A 19,546-nucleotide genomic window follows, 5' to 3' on the forward strand; every position below is an offset into this window, starting at 1 on the left:
AGTAATCCACAGAAATCTATTGGAACTAATATCAAGTATTTCTAGTGTTCTTATACTGTATATCCATGCTCTTGTTCTTGATGAGTGTCCGCCCTGAGATCGGTATGTCGTAAGTTCAAACCAAAGACTATAAAAATGGGACCCATTACCTCCCTGCTTGACACTCAGCATCAAGGGTTGGAATTGGGGGTTAAATCACCAAAAATGATTCCCAGGCGCGGCCACCGCTGCTGCTCACTGCTCCCCTTACCTCCCAGGGGGTGATCAAGGGTGATGGGTCAAATGCAGAGAATAATTTCGCCACACCTAGTGTGTGTGTGACAATCATGGGTACTTTAACTTTAACTTTAAATGTGATGTATCACCTATAACCCATCAGATACTAAAGCCAAAACAAGCCCACTACTAGCAAAAATGTGCAAAAAAACAAAAGTCTATGGAGAGCTTTTTTGCAAAGGTAAAAATCCTGGGGCTCCCACTAATTGAATGTCATGGTGAGTTTTTTCATGTATTCATTTTTCATGCACTTAATTGCAATATCTATCTGTTGGAATAATTGTTTGTAAGTTATCACAAAAGAAATGTTGTATTATGAATGCTGTATTTCGAGGCCTAACAAAAGGATGAAGTCTCGTGAAACGCCACTGTGATTTCAGCACGGACAGATGGCAGGATGTGCTCAACTCCTGGAGGAACTCTCTTTGAAGTGTTAAACGAACTCTCTTTGAAGTAATTCACAAACTCTCTTCCAACTATTTGGTCAACGCTATTTACGACACGCTGCCCTCTTGAAGTCACTGTGGACAGGAGACGGGAGGGGTTGTCAATTGTCCTCCAACACCTGCCCCAGCTGGATCCAGGAAGAGCCAAGCCCGAGAAGTCCTCTTCTTGGACTTCAAAGCGACCAAAAACAATGACTGTTTTACATACCTCCCCATTCCTATTGTGACATATGTTGGTGCGTGAACATGGAACATCTGAATTAAAAGAGGAGACGAGAACCTTCTTCGTCAGAGCGTGCTAAGACACTGTAAGAGGTTACAGGTTGAAGCCGTCTCTCCTCAATTGAGTCCAAATTGAATTCTGTCTCTGTTTGATTCCTTGCCTTTTGTCTTGTGTAACAGATGTCCTGTATTTGAACCTGACACTATCTGCCACACATGGAAGGCCGGTCCGTGAAAATAATTTCTACATTAAACCGGTCCCTGGTGCAAAAAAGGTTGGGGACCCCTGAATTAAAGTACTGCCTAATTTAATTCATAGTTGCAGGGCCCAAAATGCTTTTTTTTTTTTTTTTTTTAATAGGGTTGACTGCGTCTCTATCTTGGCACTTAGATTTAACCAGTCACGTACATTAAGGACTGGAATGTCCTCTAAAAAGATTGACAAAGTTGCCGGGGATATTCTTAAAGGGACACGCCAGGCTGGCGTAAGGGGCAGGGTGTTCTTGTCAAAAAGATGAAAAGCCCTGCGCCTTTAAGAGGGTTGCCTTCCCTTTTCCTCATGCCCCCCCCCCACCCCCAAACCCCCTCACGCAGACACTCCTCCTGTGAGCATTGGCGAGGCAGCTCCTGTCCCTTATGTCTCTTTGTGGCGAGCACAACAGACTTTGTTCCCCCCCTCTCTTGCATCGCCGCAGACGAGGCGCAGGTCCGGGGAGGAAGACACCTCCGGGTGCGGAACTCTACGCAACTCCCAGGCAAAAGTCCAAAAGAGGAGGCAGAACTCAAGAGCCGGACGGAAGAAAGACTTAAGAGTGGACGGATTGGACTGGAGTGCATCACTTAAAGGTGGAATCTTCTTTATACGTGTTTGCATTCTCTTTGGAAAAGTTTGAGCGGCGTATGAAATTCAGAGTGTTTGTTTTATCTTTATCTGTCCCTCAGAGCACTTTCCTAACAGCGCTATGAAATGAACATGCTCTTTAAAGAACGTCTTGCATGGTCCCGATATTGCTTTTGATTCACCAGCCCGGGCGTTTATCTTAGTTCGCCAGCTCTTTTTCGAAGGGTCTGCATTAAAGACTGCATTGATATTGCTCGAAGGGGGGAATGACTTTAGTGCTAGAAACTGGAGGAAAACAAAAAGGTCAAAAAGATGTTGAGTTAAAAATTATGGACTTTTAGTGAGGCTGCAAAAGGACAGGAGCGATGTTCACAGGGGACGGAGTTGTCAGTGGTCATTTCTTGACCAGTGGCGCCTTCAAGCCTCACCCTGGACTGGAAGTAAACCCGACCATTCAAATGGAGAACGGGAAAACCTTTGGGGCATATCCTCCGTACCAGGCTCAGATTTACACCAATGCCAGCTTGCCCAAAGTGGCCGACGACGTTTCAAGTACCTTTAAGGCGCCGACACCCTTCACAGCCCCGCCGCCTGCTCTCAAACTGGGGCAGGAAGGCTTCAAGAAAGTCTGCAGGACTGAGGAGAACAGTCCATGTCCCTTCCCTGGACTGGCCTCTGGGGTACTGGAGATGCGGGTGAAAGAAGGGAGTAAAATCCGCAACTTGATGGGGTTTGCCATGGCGCGGATACAAGGCGGAGACGCGAGCGGCGGCAGTCTGAGGCAAGTGGTCTTCACCGGATCGGGGCGCGCCGTCACTAAGACTATCACCTGCGCTGAGATCATGAAGCGAAAAGTGGGCTCCCTGCACCAGCTGACCAAGTTGCAATACAAGGTGGTGAAAGAGGTGTGGGAGAACACAGACGGGGGGACATCGGAGATGACCGTCCACAGGACCGTGCCCTCTATCAGTATCCTCCTCTCCAAAGACCCTCTGGACACCCGGGAGCCTGGCTACCAACCGCCCGAGGCTCTGGGTGCACTGTGGGAGGAGAGGGACGGCGGCACGCAGTCAACATTTAAGAGACCTCTCGCACCTTCGCCGCTCAGCAGTTTCCCGCTGTGTAAGCGGGTGTGTTCAGGAGAGGGGATCTCCGTCCACCCCCAGCACTGACTGGATGTCAAACAGTGCAGGGGTGGCGGGAGGGGGATTGGATCCCGAGAGTTCATTTGGAGCTGACCTCCGCTCAAGCACAACGCTGAGACAATCACAACAGTCACTCAGACAGAACAGCGCTTTCTCACAAGACTTAGGTACCAAATGCAGCCTCGGAAGGTCCGTCAGTCCGGACGGGACGTTTTAAAGCTTCTGTACTTACTTAGGGGCCACAATTATGATCATATAAACCCCGAAACAGAATAAGTTTACCTTTAAAGATAGAGAAACAAAAGCAAAGTAACTGTTTTGCAGCCATAGATACACGCTTTCCAGTCGAGCCGACACCACAAAGACAAACAGCCTAAAAGCCATTGATGATGAGACAATTTGTATTTGTCTGAATATTAAATGTTTTATTTTTTCCCCTCCCAAAATGGAAAAGGCTCTGCTGTATTTTATCTATTCCCCTGCATGAGTGAGTTTGCAATTGTTGTTGTGCAAAGTGCCAATGCTGCCATGGGGATATAGAGACAGATTCTGATACATCACACTGAACCGAACGTAAGTCTGGAAAAAGACATGTTGTCTTAAAAATGTACACAAAAGAGGTGGTACTGTACAAGGGCTGCAGCTATTGACTAGTTTCTTTGATTAATTAAGTAATGGGAGAAAACACACATTATAGCCTTGATGCGTACTTTGGGGAAAAATAGTTGAAATAAAAAATGTTCTGCTTGCCATAACCTTCATTTTTTTTCTAAAAAATAAATGCACACCATAAGCATTGAAATAGCTTTTTTTAACGTGTGCATGAATAAAACCTCCACACAGGTCACGGCACAGACTCGCCAGCGCTCACATGTGCACTGAATTGCAGCGGCTGTGCGGATTCTATGTCTGCATATTTAAGAAGTCTGGGCACTCCATGAAGTTCAGAGTTTATCAATTTGTATGTGTTACATTCATTAAATGAAGCAACATAATATAAATCAAAGTGTCTTTCTAATCAAATTATTCGATGTATTGGATTAATTGTTGCAGGACTGAACGAGTGAGAGCTTTTCTTCCCATCACTCACACGCGCGCGCACACACACACACACACCAGTGAACTATGTGTGTTCAATGAAACAGTCATCAAATAAAAATGATATACTTTTTTATTGCAAACTACCTGTTATTTTATTTACCGTATTTTTCCGACAATAAGCCGCTACTTTTTTCAAACGCTTTGAACCCTCGGCTTATAAAACGGTGCGGCTAATTTATGGATTTTTTTTTTTTTATAACAGCCATAATGTTTTGTATTCAACAAAACAGTCCAACAGAGAAACGGAAAAAGGTGTGTTAATTTTTGCGCTATGGCACCATCGTTTGGACGAGTTTTCTCACTGCATGTGCTGCAAGTTAAAAAATGTACTTCCTTTTTCACGCCTTGAACTGGAAGTAAAACAGTCCATAGCGTTTCTGCTCGAAAGGATTCTTCATTGATCACTCCAAGCAACGTTTGCAAGTTTTACAATATAACTAAAACAATTCACACTTACTAACCTGTCCCATGTATGAGATGTCTGTAGGAGTGTTGTCATGCATATCTGTACGTGCTATCGTAATGTAATCAACCTAGCGGTGTCATGCAATTGTGTACGTGCTATCGTAATAAAATCAAGCTAGCGTTGTTACTATTAGCAAACATGCTAACACATTTACTAGTGTCTGTGTTAGTATTTTGTTTACTTACAATGGCACTTGTTTGTTTTGTTTTAATTTCTTAATTTACTAAAACGTCACCATGGAGTTATTGAGTCTGTTTAGCTGATTGGAGAGCTGGCTTCCGCAGCTAGTTTGTCCATGACGATGACTTCTGTTGTTTGATCAGCCGTTTTAATGCTGTGTGACAGGCACTGTTTGGAACAATTAATGTATGTTAATAAACATTAACAAAATATTTTGTACCTGTATAAATCTTCGGCTGATAGACCGGTGCGGTTAATATATGTCAAAATATTATTTTCTACTAAAATTGTGTGGGTGTGGCTTAAATGCAGGTGCGCTCTGTAGCTCGGAAAATACGGTACACGATTTAGAAAAAAAGAGTTAATGTTTGTCTGATTGTTTTTATGTTTAAAAAATATTTGTTAAAAAAAAAAAAAAAAAGACGGTCTTTTCTTCAGGTCAATACGGCAATAATAAACGTGTTGTATCGTTTCTTCTTTGGCTGTAATGATTAATCGATTAATTTGATGATTGTAAAAAAGTTTGGATTTATATTCTGTTGCTCCGATTAATCATTGAATGGGAGTAACTAAAAAAAAATTTTTTTTTAAAGATAACATACAGACTACATTTAGTGCCTGGAACTTTAGTTTAGTCTTTATTTGAAGGGACAATGCACAGAAACATTAAGCTCAAGTACCAGATTATAGCTAAAGAGCTCATTTCCATCTGCAGTCCCTGGCTACCTAAATTAAAGGGATATAAAGATCATGCAATAAAATTATGCCAACAAAATCATGTAATCAAATTAAGAAAAGTCATAAAATGCCCTTTCATGGACACATACTTAATATACAATACAACCACATTTACATTACATTTACATCATCACACAAAGACAATGCATGCTCTTGTTCACATCTGTCATCATTTGTAAAAACCACCATGATTTTAACAGACACACCTCACAGTTTACAACAAAAATGCTCTCATGGATAAATATAATACACATTAAGTTGATGTGTCAATCATAGTGCCCACCTTAGTGATCCTGTGAGCAGCTTTGATTGCTCCAAAAATTTTACTTTAAACTTTAAATACTTAGACATAGTTTTCGCACGTGTGGGTGCCGTGATCTGTGTTATTATTATTAATGCACACATTGTAAAAGTGTAATTTTAATGTTGATGATTTGCATTTATCAGGGAAAAAAAATGAAGGTTATGTCAAGTAGAAAAATAATTTGTGTCAAATATTTTCCAAAGAAGCTATAAATCCCTGTTTTATCTGATAACTTCAGCCCTAATTTCATCATGTTTGATGTAATTAAAATGGCGCTGGGAAGACTTTGTAAAAATTTAAAATCGCCCCCGATAGGAAAAAAGTTGCGCCTGTTAAAAACACATCAGCAATTGCATCATTTGTATTCCTCTGAATATTTCAATTTCAATCATTAGTACTTTAACTTTTATAGGAGTAGAGCAAACAACAAAAGACCCAGTTAACACTCAATTTTTTTAATTTTTTTTTAAGAATAGTCTTCCAAGATGCACAAACAGTATATTTTTTAAGGAAACACACATAATTACTAGGGATGTTCCAATCATCCAGGAGTGAGATCGGCCGATACCAATACCAATCACATGTATTACTGTACATCTTTTTATTTGTTTATGTGCCCATCGATTGGCTACCGATGAGCATCGGCCGGTTTTCATGAAAAAGTAATTGATCGCCATTGCCGATTAATGCCTTTTAATAGCGGTCAAAAATGTTGATCCCCTCTAACCGACACAGTATTTTTTTTCTAGCTCCCTGGTTGATTAGCTAGTACAGGGGTCCCCAAACTACGGCCCGCGTCCAAAATCCGGTCCACGGTAAGTCCAGAGTTAAAAAAAATATATATATATATGTATGTATATATATATATATATATATATATATATACATATATATATATATATATATATATATATATATATATATATATATATATATATATATATATATATATATATATATATATATATATGTATTATTTTTAATTTAAATTTTTTTAAATCTGTCTTTTCTAATCCATTTTCTACCGCTTGTTACTCTCGCCGCTCAGGGAAATGCATTTTCTTTGGCTGTAATGATTAATCGATTAATTTGATGATTGGAAAAAAGTACCCCGCCTTCCGCCCGATTGTAGCTGAGATAGGCTCCAGCGCCCCCCGCGACCCCAAAGGGAATAAGCGGTAGAAAATGGATGGATGGATGGATGGAAAAAAGTTCAGATTTATATTCTGTTGCTCCGATTAATCATTGAATGGGAGTAACTAAAAAAAAAAAAACATACAGACTACATTTAGTGCCTGGAACTTTAGTTTAGTCTTTATTTGAAGGGACAATGCACAGAAACATTAAGCTCAAAGACAGATATGTTCTGTACCAGATTATAGCTACATTTCCATCTGCAGTCCCTGGCTACCTACATTAAAGGGATACAAAAATCATGCAACAAAATTATGACAATAAAATCATACTATAGCATGTAATCAAATTAAGAAAAGTCATAAAATGCCCTTTCATGGACACATACTTAATATACAATACAACCACACCTCATTTACATCATCACACAAAGACAATGCATGCCCTTGTTCACATCTGTCATCATTTGTAAAAACAACCATGATTTTAACAGACACACCTCACAGTTTACATCAAAAATGCTCTCATGGATAAATATAATACACATTAAGTTGATGTGTCAATCATAGTGCCCACCTTAGTGATCCTGTGAGCAGCTTTGATTGCTCCAAAAATTTTACTTTAAACTTTAAATACTTAGACATAGTTTTCGCACGTGTGGGTGCCGTGATCTGTGTTATTATTATTAATGCACACATTGTAAAAGTGTCATTTTAATGTTGATGATTTGCATTTATCAGGGGAAAAAAATGAAGGTTATGTCAAGTAGAAAACTAATTTGTGTAAAATATTTTCCAAAGAAGCTATAAATCCCTGTTTTATCTGATAACTTCAGCCCTAATTTCATCATGTTTGATGTAATTAAAATGGCGCTGGGAAGACTTTGTAAAAATTTAAAATCGCCCCCGATAGGAAAAAAAGTTGCGCCTGTTAAAAACACATCAGCAATTGCATCATTTGTATTCCTCTGAATATTTCATGTTTTCTTTCCCTCCCCCATATATAAAAAAAAAGTCTGTGCTGTACATTATCTTTTCCCTCGCACGGCGGAATGTGCAAAGCCGCAATTGAAAAGAAAACCCGGCGTGCTGATGTCATGATAATGACGAAGGGGAATGGCAGTAAACTTTTGGATGTGGCGTCGAAAAAGCTGATTTAATGACAAAGCTGTTGATAAGGCTGCTGACGCTCCTGAACCGGCCTAGCCTGGCAGAGGAGCGCCCGGGGGCCAGAAATACAGGCAGCGATTATCATTAAGATAACATAACATCACACAAACAGTGCAGGGGAGGATTAAAACTGGGGTTGACACACTCCCAGCCTGCAGGCCTACATGCATCCTTCACTGTTAGGTGTGCTTAAATCTCATTATATTTCCTAAAAAGCTGCCTTAAACAAAACACAACCTGATGTTGAAAATGTTATCTTCATAATGACAGTCTTCTTTTTCCGCACTTAATCCACCGTGCCTTTTGGGGATAATAACTTAGACAAGTGGAAGCTTTTCACCATTGATCTTAATGAAAATCTGCAAACGCAGATGTCAGCACGCTTAAGTAAATTAATCAAAGTGACTTTGTAACCGCGGCAACAAAAGGAGGAGGGGGAGGGGGGGGTTCGTCTTTCCTCACATTTCACCGACACTTGCAGCAAACTTAATGATCAACCTTCCTGCACCCAAGGTTGAGAAGGAAAAGCTGCGACGCCCGAAGCGAAACGGCGTGTCCTCGAGGCCACCTGGAAGGTTATCGCCGCGGGGTCGCCGCGTTATCGTACAGTTAACAGCTTTTCACCCGCGAGCCTATAGGACAGTTGCAATGCAGGTCAAACAGATAAGTACACACTTCCAAATCCGGCTCCATCTAAATCCTGGCGAGAGAGAGAGGGGGAGGGAGGGAGGGAGGGTGGGGATAATTAGGGGGTAACGGCGTAGCGTTAACGGGAGTGAGAGTGCAGATAAAACACGGTGACAAAAAGTATTATCCCGGAGCTAAATCTGATGTGGCTGCAAAGAAAACCGTGCGGACAAAGAGTGTGGTAGGTTATTCAAACCTCAGAGTCAATTCCAGCAATAATATTTGTTTACAAAGAGGAAGTCAAGATGGATTTAGAGGTAAATCCTTTGACACGCACAGAAAAACACTGCACATGGTATTCAAACAAGAGCATGTGTCTACTGGCACAGTGATTGTATGTGGGCTCCAATTAGTGGTACGCCAAACAATCACTTAATTAAATATTCAAACACAGTGTTACTGTTCAAACTGTGTGTAATGTTACAGTGACCAAAAAATATTAAATATACCTGTTAAATAAAACGTCTGCCTTGTTTTTAATGACTATTTAGGAGTACTATGCTACTGTATTTTAATGTTGGTCATTGTGGTGGTACTTTTCTGAGGTGGTACTTGGTGAAAAAATGGAAGAACCACCGTTGTGAAAATGCAATACACGCAGATAAACTCAGTCTGATTGCAAAAGTGTATATAAACAAATCAATCATTCTCTGCTTTAAGTTATAACCCCCAATTCCAACCCTTGATGCTGAGTGCCAAGCAGGGAGGTAATGGGTCCCATTTTTATAGTCTTAGGTATGACTCTGCCGGGGTTTGAACTCACGACCTACCGGCCACTGCTGCTGCTCACTGCTCCCCTCACCTCCCAGGGGTGAACAAGGGGATGGGTCAAATGCAGAGGTTAATTTCACCACACCTAGTGTGTGTGTGACAATCATTAGTACTTTAACTTTTATAGGAGTAGAGCAAGCAACAAAAGACCCAGTTAACACTCAATTTTTTTTATTTTTTTTTAAGAATAGTCTTCCAAGATGCACAAACAGTATATTTTTTAAGGAAACACACATAATTACTAGGGATGTTCCAATCATCCAGGAGTGAGATCGGCCGATACCAATACCAATCACATGTATTACTGTACATCTTTTTATTTGTTTATGTGCCCATCGATTGGCTACCGATGAGCATCGGCCGGTTTTCATGAAAAAGTAATTGATCGCCATTGCCGATTAATGCCTTTTAATAGCGGTCAAAAATGCCGATCCCCTCTAGCTGACACAGTATTTTTTTCTAGTTCCCTGGTTGATTAGCTAGTACAGGGGTCCCCAAACTACGGCCCGCGTCCAAAATCCGGTCCACGGTAAGTCCAGAGTTAAAAATATATATATATATATATATATATATATATATATATATATATATATATATATATATATATATAACAAGCGGTAGAAAATGGATTAGAAAAGGCAGAGTTAAAAAAATTAAAATTAAAATAATATATATATATATATGTATATATATACATATATATAAATGGATGGATGGATGAATATATATATATATATATATATATATATATATATAGAGAGAGTAACAAGCGGTAGAAAATGGATTAGAAAAGACAGATTTAAAAAAATTAAAAATAATATATATATATATATATATATATATATATATATATATATATATATATATATATATATATTATTTTTTATTTTAATCTGATTAAATTATTAAAAAATTAAATTAAAAATAATATATATATGTATATATATATATTATTTTTAATTTACATTTTTTTAAATCAGTTTTTTCTAATCCATTTTCTACCGCTTGTTACTCTCGCCGCTCAGGCAAATGCATTTTCCCATCTATAACTTATATATATATACTGTATATATATATATATATATATATATATATATATATATATATATATATATATATATATATATATATATATATATATATATATATATATATATATATATATATATATATATATATATAACAAGCGGTAGAAAATGGATTAGAAAAGGCAGAGTTAAAAAAATTAAAATTAAAATAATATATATATATATATGTATATATATACATATATATAAATGGATGGATGGATGAATATATATATATATATATATATATATATATATATATATATATATATATATATATATATATATATATATATATATATATATATATATATATATATATATATATATAGAGTAACAAGCGGTAGAAAATGGATTAGAAAAGACAGATTTAAAAAAATTAAAATTAAAAATAATATATATATATATATATATATTATTTTTAATTTTAATCTGATTAAATTATTAAAAAATTAAATTAAAAATAATATATATATGTATATATATATATTATTTTTAATTTACATTTTTTTAAATCAGTTTTTTCTAATCCATTTTCTACCGCTTGTTACTCTCGCCGCTCAGGCAAATGCATTTTCCCATCTATAACTATATATATATATATATATATATATATATATATATATATATATATATATATATATATATATATATATATATATATATATATATATATATATATATATATATATATATATATATACACGATTGTAGCTGAGATAAATATATATATATTTCCATATAACAGCTGCACCGGACTATAAGCTGCAGATATATAAGTTGTGAAATGTGTTATTTGCACAAAAAGATAAATATCTATTCACATACCTTAATTGTTTCCACACGGTGCCTGTAATACGGCAGTAAAACGGCTGATTAAACAAAACAGAAGTCATCAACATGGACCTACTATCTGCGAAGGTTAGCTCTCCAATCAGTGAGTTTGCTGAGGAATTTGTGACACTGAAATAATACAAAAAGAATGCCGTTCTAAATTAATAATAACACAGACACTCGTAAACGTGTCAGCACATTAGCTATTGCTAACGACGCCGCCGTCATTACATTACGATAGCACGTACAAATATGCATAAAACACTCCTAAAGACATCACACACAGTTTATTAAGTATACATTTTTTTAGTTATACTGTAAAACTTACAAACGTTGCTTGGAATGACGAATGTAGAATCCATCCGAGTAGAAACGCTATCGACGGCGAAAAGGCAGTAGGAAAAATACATCAATTAGCCGCAGAGTTCAAAGTGTAGGAAAAAAGTAGCATCTTATAATCCGGAATTTGCGGTATCTTCAGTATCCTTTTTAAGTACTAGGAGGATGCTAGGCATGCTACACACTGAGAGAAAACAAGAGCAACAAAACAAATAAGAGCTTAGTAAAGTTTAAGAAGTGTAGATGGAAGCGCCTTACAGCAGAAAGTCAGCAGCTATGGACAAGAAATGAACAAGTATATTAATAAAAGTCAAGAAAGAGGATAAAATAACAACAACTGTTGATGTGTTGGCATTGTCGCAATCAGTACACGACACGTAAAAGGGTGAATCAATCCGTAAATTGGAGGCGTCGACACCAACCGTAATATAAGAAAATGATCGATACTAGAGCGATTTGATCGATATTTCTGTTTTCCTAAAACATTTTTTTTTGTTTTGTGTTCATGTTTGCAAATTCAGTCAATAATTAATTTGGCACATGATGACTTTGGAACAAAAAAACTAAAGGATTTAAATGCGCAGTAGTTTTTTCTATTGTTTAGTTATTGTGTACTATTGACTTTGTTTTGCTCAAACAATTGTATGTACTACAAGAGAATAACAAACTACTGCAGTTTAAATATGTTGTTTGTATTGTTAAACTGTCAATAGCACTGCCATTTACCATAAATAAATTCAAAATTTTACAGTAAAAAGGGACCTAAACCAACCAAAACCAACTTTTCGTACCTGTTTTTGTGTATTTGGGATCTGCATAAATCTTTCCTCTTGTCTAAAAAAAACGAATTTGCCAAATTCGTGACGTTTTTTGTAATTGGTGACGTTAGCGGATCTTTCAGTAGAGTATATAGTAAAGTTTTACCCGAACAGCTAGTCCGCCATTGTAGTCCAACGCAGTAGTCAATAAGCGCCTTCTTTTTTGCCATCATCTTGTTGTAAGGCAGACTGGCTCGTACATGCACATGCATCCTCCGCTGTTGCCATTTCTAAATACAAAACCCAAGACCAGTGAAGTTGGCACGTTGTGTCAATCGTAAATAAAAACAGAATACAATAATTTGCAAATCCTTTTCAACTTAAATTCAATTGAATAGACTGCGAAGACAAGATACTTAACATTCGGTCTGGTAAACTTTGTTATTTTTGGCAAATTTTAGCTCATTTGGAATTTGATGTCTGCAACATGTTTCAAAAAAGCTGGCACAAGTGGCGAAAAAGACTGAGAAAGTTGAGGAATGCTCATCAAACACTTATTTGGAACATCCTACAGGTGAACAGGCTAATTGGGAACAGGTGGGTACATACAGGTTTTGGAGCAACATATGTTCCCATCCAAGCAACGTCTTTTTCATGGACGCCCCTGCTTATTTCAGCAAGACAATGCCAAGCCACGTGTTACAACAGCGTGGCTTCATAGTAAAAGAGTGCAGGTACTAGACTGGCCTGCCTGTAGTCCAGACCTGTCTCTGATTGAAAATGTGTGGCGCAATATGAAGCGTAAAATACGACAATACGACAGACCCCGGACTGTTGAACAACTTATGCTGTACATCAAGCAAGAATGGGAAATAATTCCACCTGACAAGCTTCAAAAATTGGTCTCCTCAGTTCCCAAACGTTTACTGAGTGTTGTTAAAAGGAAAGGCCATGTAACACAATGGTAAAAATGCCCCTGTGCCAACTTTTTTTGCAATGTGTTGCTGCCATTAAATTCTAAGTTAATGATTATTTGCAAAAAAAAAATATATATATGTTTCTGAGTTCAAACATTAAATATCTTGTCTTTGCAGTGCATTCAATTGAATATAAGATGAAAAGGATTTGCAAACCATTGTATTCTGTTTTTATTTACGATTTACACAACGTGCCAACTTCACTGGTTTTGGGTTTTGTACAAAGTAGCATATACAGTAGGAAGGGGATTCACGTGGCACTATTTGTCGCGGTTTACCTGATACATAAAACGTGACAAATTGGGGGCGGGGTTGGGGGGGTGCACTATCCACTTTAGCCACAAGACGACGGGAGACTGTTGAATATCTTGAAATGTGTTTGTAGCAATTTCAACTAGGGCTGCAACTAACAACTTATTTGATAATCAATTAATCTGTCGATTATTACTTCGATTAATCGATTAATAATCGTATAAGAGACAAACTACATTTCTATCCTTTCCAGTATTGTACTGAAGAAAAAAAAACAGCATACTTATTTTAATTATTGTTTCTCAGCTGTTTGTAAATGTTGCAGTTTATAAATAAAGGTTTATAAAAAAAATATATAAATAAAAAATAAATAAATACAATAAAAGTAGCCTTTGCACACGCGCATAGCACAAATCCGACGAATCGATGACTAAATTAATCGCCAACTAATCGATTAGTTGTTGCAGCCCTAATTTCAACTTTGACCACAGCGTCAGTCCGCCCTGAGATCGGTAGGTTGTGAGTTCAAACCCCGGCAGAGTCATACCAAAGACTATAGAAATGGGACCCATTACCTCCCTGCTTGCCACTCAGCATCAAGGGTTGGAATTGGGGGTTAAATCACCAAAAAATGATTCCCGGGCAAGGCCACCGCTGCTGCTCACTGCTCTCCTCACCTCCCAGGGGGTGATCAAGGGTCATGGGTCAAATGCAGAGAATAATTTCACCACACCTAGTGTATGTGTGACAATCATTGGTACTATTTAACTTTAGTTATGTAGAATGGCGTTTTCCATGATTTTCAGCAGACTGCATTGCAAAATGATCAACCCTCCCACACCTTCCTTCCGTATACTGCATATCCCTTCCCTACTGGAGTTGAAATGTACATCCGGCAGTAAGCTCGCTATGGAAGCACTAAAAACGACAACACGGCTGACGGGGAAAAGACGATGTCGAAGTGGAGGCGCGAAAATAAGACCGCCCACAAAACGGCGAAGCCTGGAAAAATGGTCGGAAAGCGGATTGAAGATGGTCTGTAAAATAATCTATGCAAAATTTCGACTAAAGAACCACCATTACATGTTATGTAGACCAGTGTTTTTCAACCACTGTGCCGCGGCACACTAGTGTGCCGTGAGATACAGTCTAGTGTGCCGTGGGAGATTATCTAATTTCACCGATTTGGGGTAAAAAATATTTTTTGCAAACCAGTAATTATAGTCTGTAAATGATGTGTTGTTGTTGAGTGTTGGTGCTGTCGAGAGCTCGGCAGAGTAACCGTGTAATACTCTTCCATATCAGTAGGTGGCAGCAGGTAGCTAATTGCTTTGTAATAATAATAATAATACCTGAGATTTATATAGCGCTTTTCTAAGTACCCAAAGTCGCTTTACATGTAGAACCCATCATTCATTCACACCTGGTGGTGGTAAGCTACTTTCATAGCCACAGCTGCCCTGGGGTAGACTGACGGAAGCGTGGCTGCAATTTGCGCCAACGGCCCCTCCGACCACCACCTATCATTCATCATTCAATTCACCGGTGTGAGTGGCACCGGGGGCAAAGGGTAAAGTGTCCCGCCCAAGGACACAACGGCAGCGATTTTTTTTTGGGATGGTAAGATGCGGGGAGCGAACCTGCAACCCTCAGGTTTCTGACACGGTTGCTCTACCCACTACGTTATGCCGCCCCAGATTGTTGATTTCGGAAACAGCAGGAGGCAGCGTGGAGGTAAAAGGGTGTAGTATGCTTAAACCAAAATTAAATAAACGGTGAGTGCCCCTAAGAAAAGGCATTGAAGCTTAGGGAAGGCCATGCAGAACGAAACTAAAACTGAACTGGCTACAAAGTAAACAAAAACAGAATGCTGGACGACAGCAAAGACTTACTGTGGAGCAAAGATGGCGTCCACAATGTAACATCCGAACATGACATGACAATCGACAAAGTCCCCACGAAGAAGAATAAAAACGTAGTAGATGCGGGAAATATCGCTCAAAGGAAGACCTGAAACTGCTCCAGGAAAATACCAAAAAAAGAGAAAAAGCCACCAAAATTGGAGCGCAAGACAAGAACTAAAACACTACACACGGGAAAACAGCAAACAACTCCAAATAAGTCACGGCGTGATGTGACAGGTGGTGAGAGTACACCTACTTTGAGACAAGAGCTATATTGATGCATGCTTGGTTATGGTTTAAAGTCATATCCAACAATGGCGACAACGACTTTTTACTGTCAACTGAGTTTCGTTGTTTAATGATTTCTGCTAGTGGTGTGCCTCCGGATTTTGTCAACACAAAAAATGTGCCTTGGCTCAAAAAAGGTTGAAAATCACTGATGTAGACCACATAGAAGTGTTTTACATGGAGAAAAAATATATATAATATGATCCCTTCCAGGGCAGCACGGTGGGATAGGGGTTAGTGCATCTGCCTCACAATACGAAGGTCCTGAGTAGTCTTGGGTTCAATCCCGGGCTCGGGATCTTTCTGTGTGGAGTTTGCATGTTCTCCCCGTGACTGCGTGGGTTCCCTCCGGGTACTCCGGCTTCCTCCCACCTCCAAAGACATGCACCTGGGGATAAGTTGATTGGCAACACTAAATTGGCCCTAGTGTGTGGATGTGAGTGTGAATGTTGTCTGTCTATCTGTGTTGGCCCTGCGATGAGGTGGCGACTTGTCCAGGGTGTACCCCGCCTTCCGCCCGATTGTAGCTGAGATAGGCTCCAGCGCCCCCCGCGACCCCAAAGGGAATAAGCGGTAGAAAATGGATGGATGAATGATCCCTTCCAATGCAAGTTATTGGTAGGAGCTGTAAGTTGGAACCTTTTGCTTTTCTTCAATAAACAGAGATGTCGGGCCGATTTATGTCTTCTTTAACTGACTCGAGATTGATCTTATGAAGCAGCACGGTGCTGGCATCAGTTTCCGACAACAAGCCGTCCGAGGCCCAACAAAAAACACAGAGGCACTTCCTCGCCTTACCACCCGATTCTCTGCGGGCCGTGAAGAAAGGCCATCATAACTTTTGTTGGTAAAAATTTACGCCCGCACTCGGCCAACTTGTTTATGTGCCCCGAACCACACTACGTTATGATCGCGCAACATAAATATTTGACTGAAACTGTTATTTTTATTGATTGTATTTATACCTGAGAGTCTTGTTAGATGCTGAAGTGGTGCCAGCTCACAATGAAGAAAATATGGCCACCGCAGCTCAGAAGGTACTTTTGTTTACATCTCTCCACTTTCGTTAAGAGCTCCAAAAAACAAAACAAAAACAAAAGCACATTACGGCTTTTACGATAAAATCATTGTGCGTCTTTTGGAACATATTGCTTGTGGATGTGTGAGTTGACTTTTTTTTTTCTTTTTTTTTTTTTTTTTAAGTGAAGCTGCCCTTTAATTCTCTATAAGTGTTTATTTAATGGGATGGAAACAATAATATGCTGGAAAATTGTACATTAAATGAAAGCAGCTGCAGAAAAATGTGTTATTGTGTTTACTTTAGTTACTCGCTAAAAGCATTTTCAGTTCCATTATCTATAATAACTTTGTCAAAGTATGGATTGGGACTTAAAATTCAGTTCACTTGCGTTCAGTTTCAGTTTATTTGGAACACGCATACGACACAACGTAATGCATCACACAATTCCATTTGTTTCATTGCAGCAGGTCCGAAAAGGAGTAGGAAGAAGCAGAGCTTATTTAATCCTACCCCTTTTCATACCATAGCAATTTTACCCAATTTCCTTGTTCTCTGTAACAGAACAGTGAACAAATATATAATAAATAAATAAATAATATACCATAGTAGGCATACAAATATTAAATACATAAATAATATTTGTCTCAATAAAATAAAAAATAAAGGAAAAAATTGGATCAAAGACCAAAAATACTCACGAAAAAGCACTCTTTAATAGTCTATATTCCAACATCCATCCATCCATCTTCTTCCGCTTATCCGAGGTCGGGTCGCGGGGGCAGCAGCCTAAGCAGGGAAGCCCAGACTTCCCTCTCCCCAGCCACTTCGTCCAGCTCTTCCTGTGGGGGGGGGTTACCCACATATGCGGTCCTCTCCAAGGTTTCTCATAGTCATTCACATCGACGTCCCACTGGGGTGAGTTTTTCCTTGCCCGTATGTGGGCTTTGTACCGAGGATGTCGTTGTGGCTTGTGCAGCCCTTTGAGACACTTGTGATTTAGGGCTATATAAATAAAGATTGATTGATTGATTGACCCCGAGGCGTTCCCAGGCCAGCCGGGAGACATAGTCTTCCCAACGTGTCCTGGGTCTTCCTCGCGGCCTCCTACCGGTCGGACGTGCCCTAAACACCTCCCTAGGGAGGCGTTCGGGTTTTATTCCAACATCAATGCTAAATTTGGGACAACATACTCACAACTCAAGGTGGGGGGAAATAATACATTTTTAGATGCATCGCAATTTGGACATGGACCATTACAAAATCGATTAGTGACCGCCAATAATTGATAATCACTTTATCTAAATAAAGTAATGCAGACAGTTCTAAGATTTAGCTGACTGCAGCGAGCTACCTCACCAAGAGATCCGACCAGCTCCTTTACTATCAGGCACTCACAGTCCAGGTTTGCACACATTTTCATTAATTTAATAAATGTGATGGGAATTTGGTTATTCCAAATGTACGGTTTTTAAAAGTTGCAAGTGATAAAGGCTTATTTAGAAAAACGTAAAGAAATGTAAAACTGCATCAATATACATAAACTAAAGATGCTGTTACGATCCGCTGCCCGGATCATAGTTTGTTTATGTTTGAGTCACATGTGTTTTCAGCACCTTGAGTTTCGTTTATTTCTGTTGCCATGACGGCAGATTGTATACACCTGCCTCTGGTTAGTGTCCGGGACGCGCACCTGTTGCCCGGGCGCTAATCAGAGGGCTATTTAGTCTTTGCCCTGGCCTCACTCGGTCTGGCTTCGTAGTTTGTTCTCATACAACTGTTAACGACTACTTAGATCTCATGCTATGCTATTTTTTCCTGCTAGCTCCCACGCTAGTCCTTTTGTTTTCAGCTGGCTTCGTACTGAAACGACTGGGTCGCATAGTGATGCGGGTGTGGTTCTCCCAAGGATGCAGACGGCTTCGGACACAGCTTGCAGGTAGGAAAAATGATTTATTTTAAATATAAATCATATGAAGAATAAACAAAAGACATGCACGTAGCACAAAAGGCAAAACAAAAGGACTAGCGTGGGAGCTAGCAGGAAAAAATAGCATAGCATGAGATCTAAGTAGTCGTTAACAGTTGTATGAGAACAAACTACGAAGCCAGACCGAGTGAGGCCAGGGCAAAGACTAAATAGCCCTCTGATTAGCGCCCGGGCAACAGGTGCGCGTCCCGGACACTAACCAGAGGCAGGTGTATACAATCTGCCGTCATGGCAACAGAAATAAACGAAACTCAAGGTGCTGAAAACACATGTGACTCAAACATAAACAAACTATGATCTGGGCAGCGGATCGTAACAGATGCAGCAATAATTGATTTTTTTAATCGAATCGTAGCTCCTGAATTGTAATCGAATCGTGAGGTGGCCAAAGATTCCCACCTCTTTTATTTTTTCTAGCTTTTCAAGTACACTATTGTGGGACCTTAGACACTTGCTGAAAAATACTGTAATAAGTAAGGGTGTAAAAATTAATCGGTACAAACTGAAAACTGTTTTTAACTATAGAGATTTAAATTAGAGATGTCCGATAATTAGTTTTTTTGCCGATATTCCGATATTGTCCAACTCTTAATTACCGATTCCGATATCAACCGATACCGATATATACAATCGTGGAAT

General features: G+C 39.0%; 1 protein-coding gene across 1 annotated transcript; it reads left to right on the forward strand.

Annotated features, from left to right (window-relative positions):
• Nucleotides 1–1,581: 1,581 nt before the first annotated feature.
• LOC133608360 (ribonuclease P protein subunit p25-like protein) lies at nt 1,582–3,925 on the forward strand. Its single transcript, XM_061963554.2, has one exon. The coding sequence runs from the start codon at nt 2,151–2,153 to the stop codon at nt 2,955–2,957; it is 807 nt and encodes a 268-aa protein (XP_061819538.2). The 5' UTR covers nt 1,582–2,150; the 3' UTR covers nt 2,958–3,925.
• The last annotated feature ends 15,621 nt before the right edge of the window (nt 3,926–19,546 follow it).

Source organism: Nerophis lumbriciformis, linkage group LG06 (assembly GCF_033978685.3).
Source record: "Nerophis lumbriciformis linkage group LG06, RoL_Nlum_v2.1, whole genome shotgun sequence".
NCBI lineage: Eukaryota > Metazoa > Chordata > Actinopteri > Syngnathiformes > Syngnathidae > Nerophis > Nerophis lumbriciformis.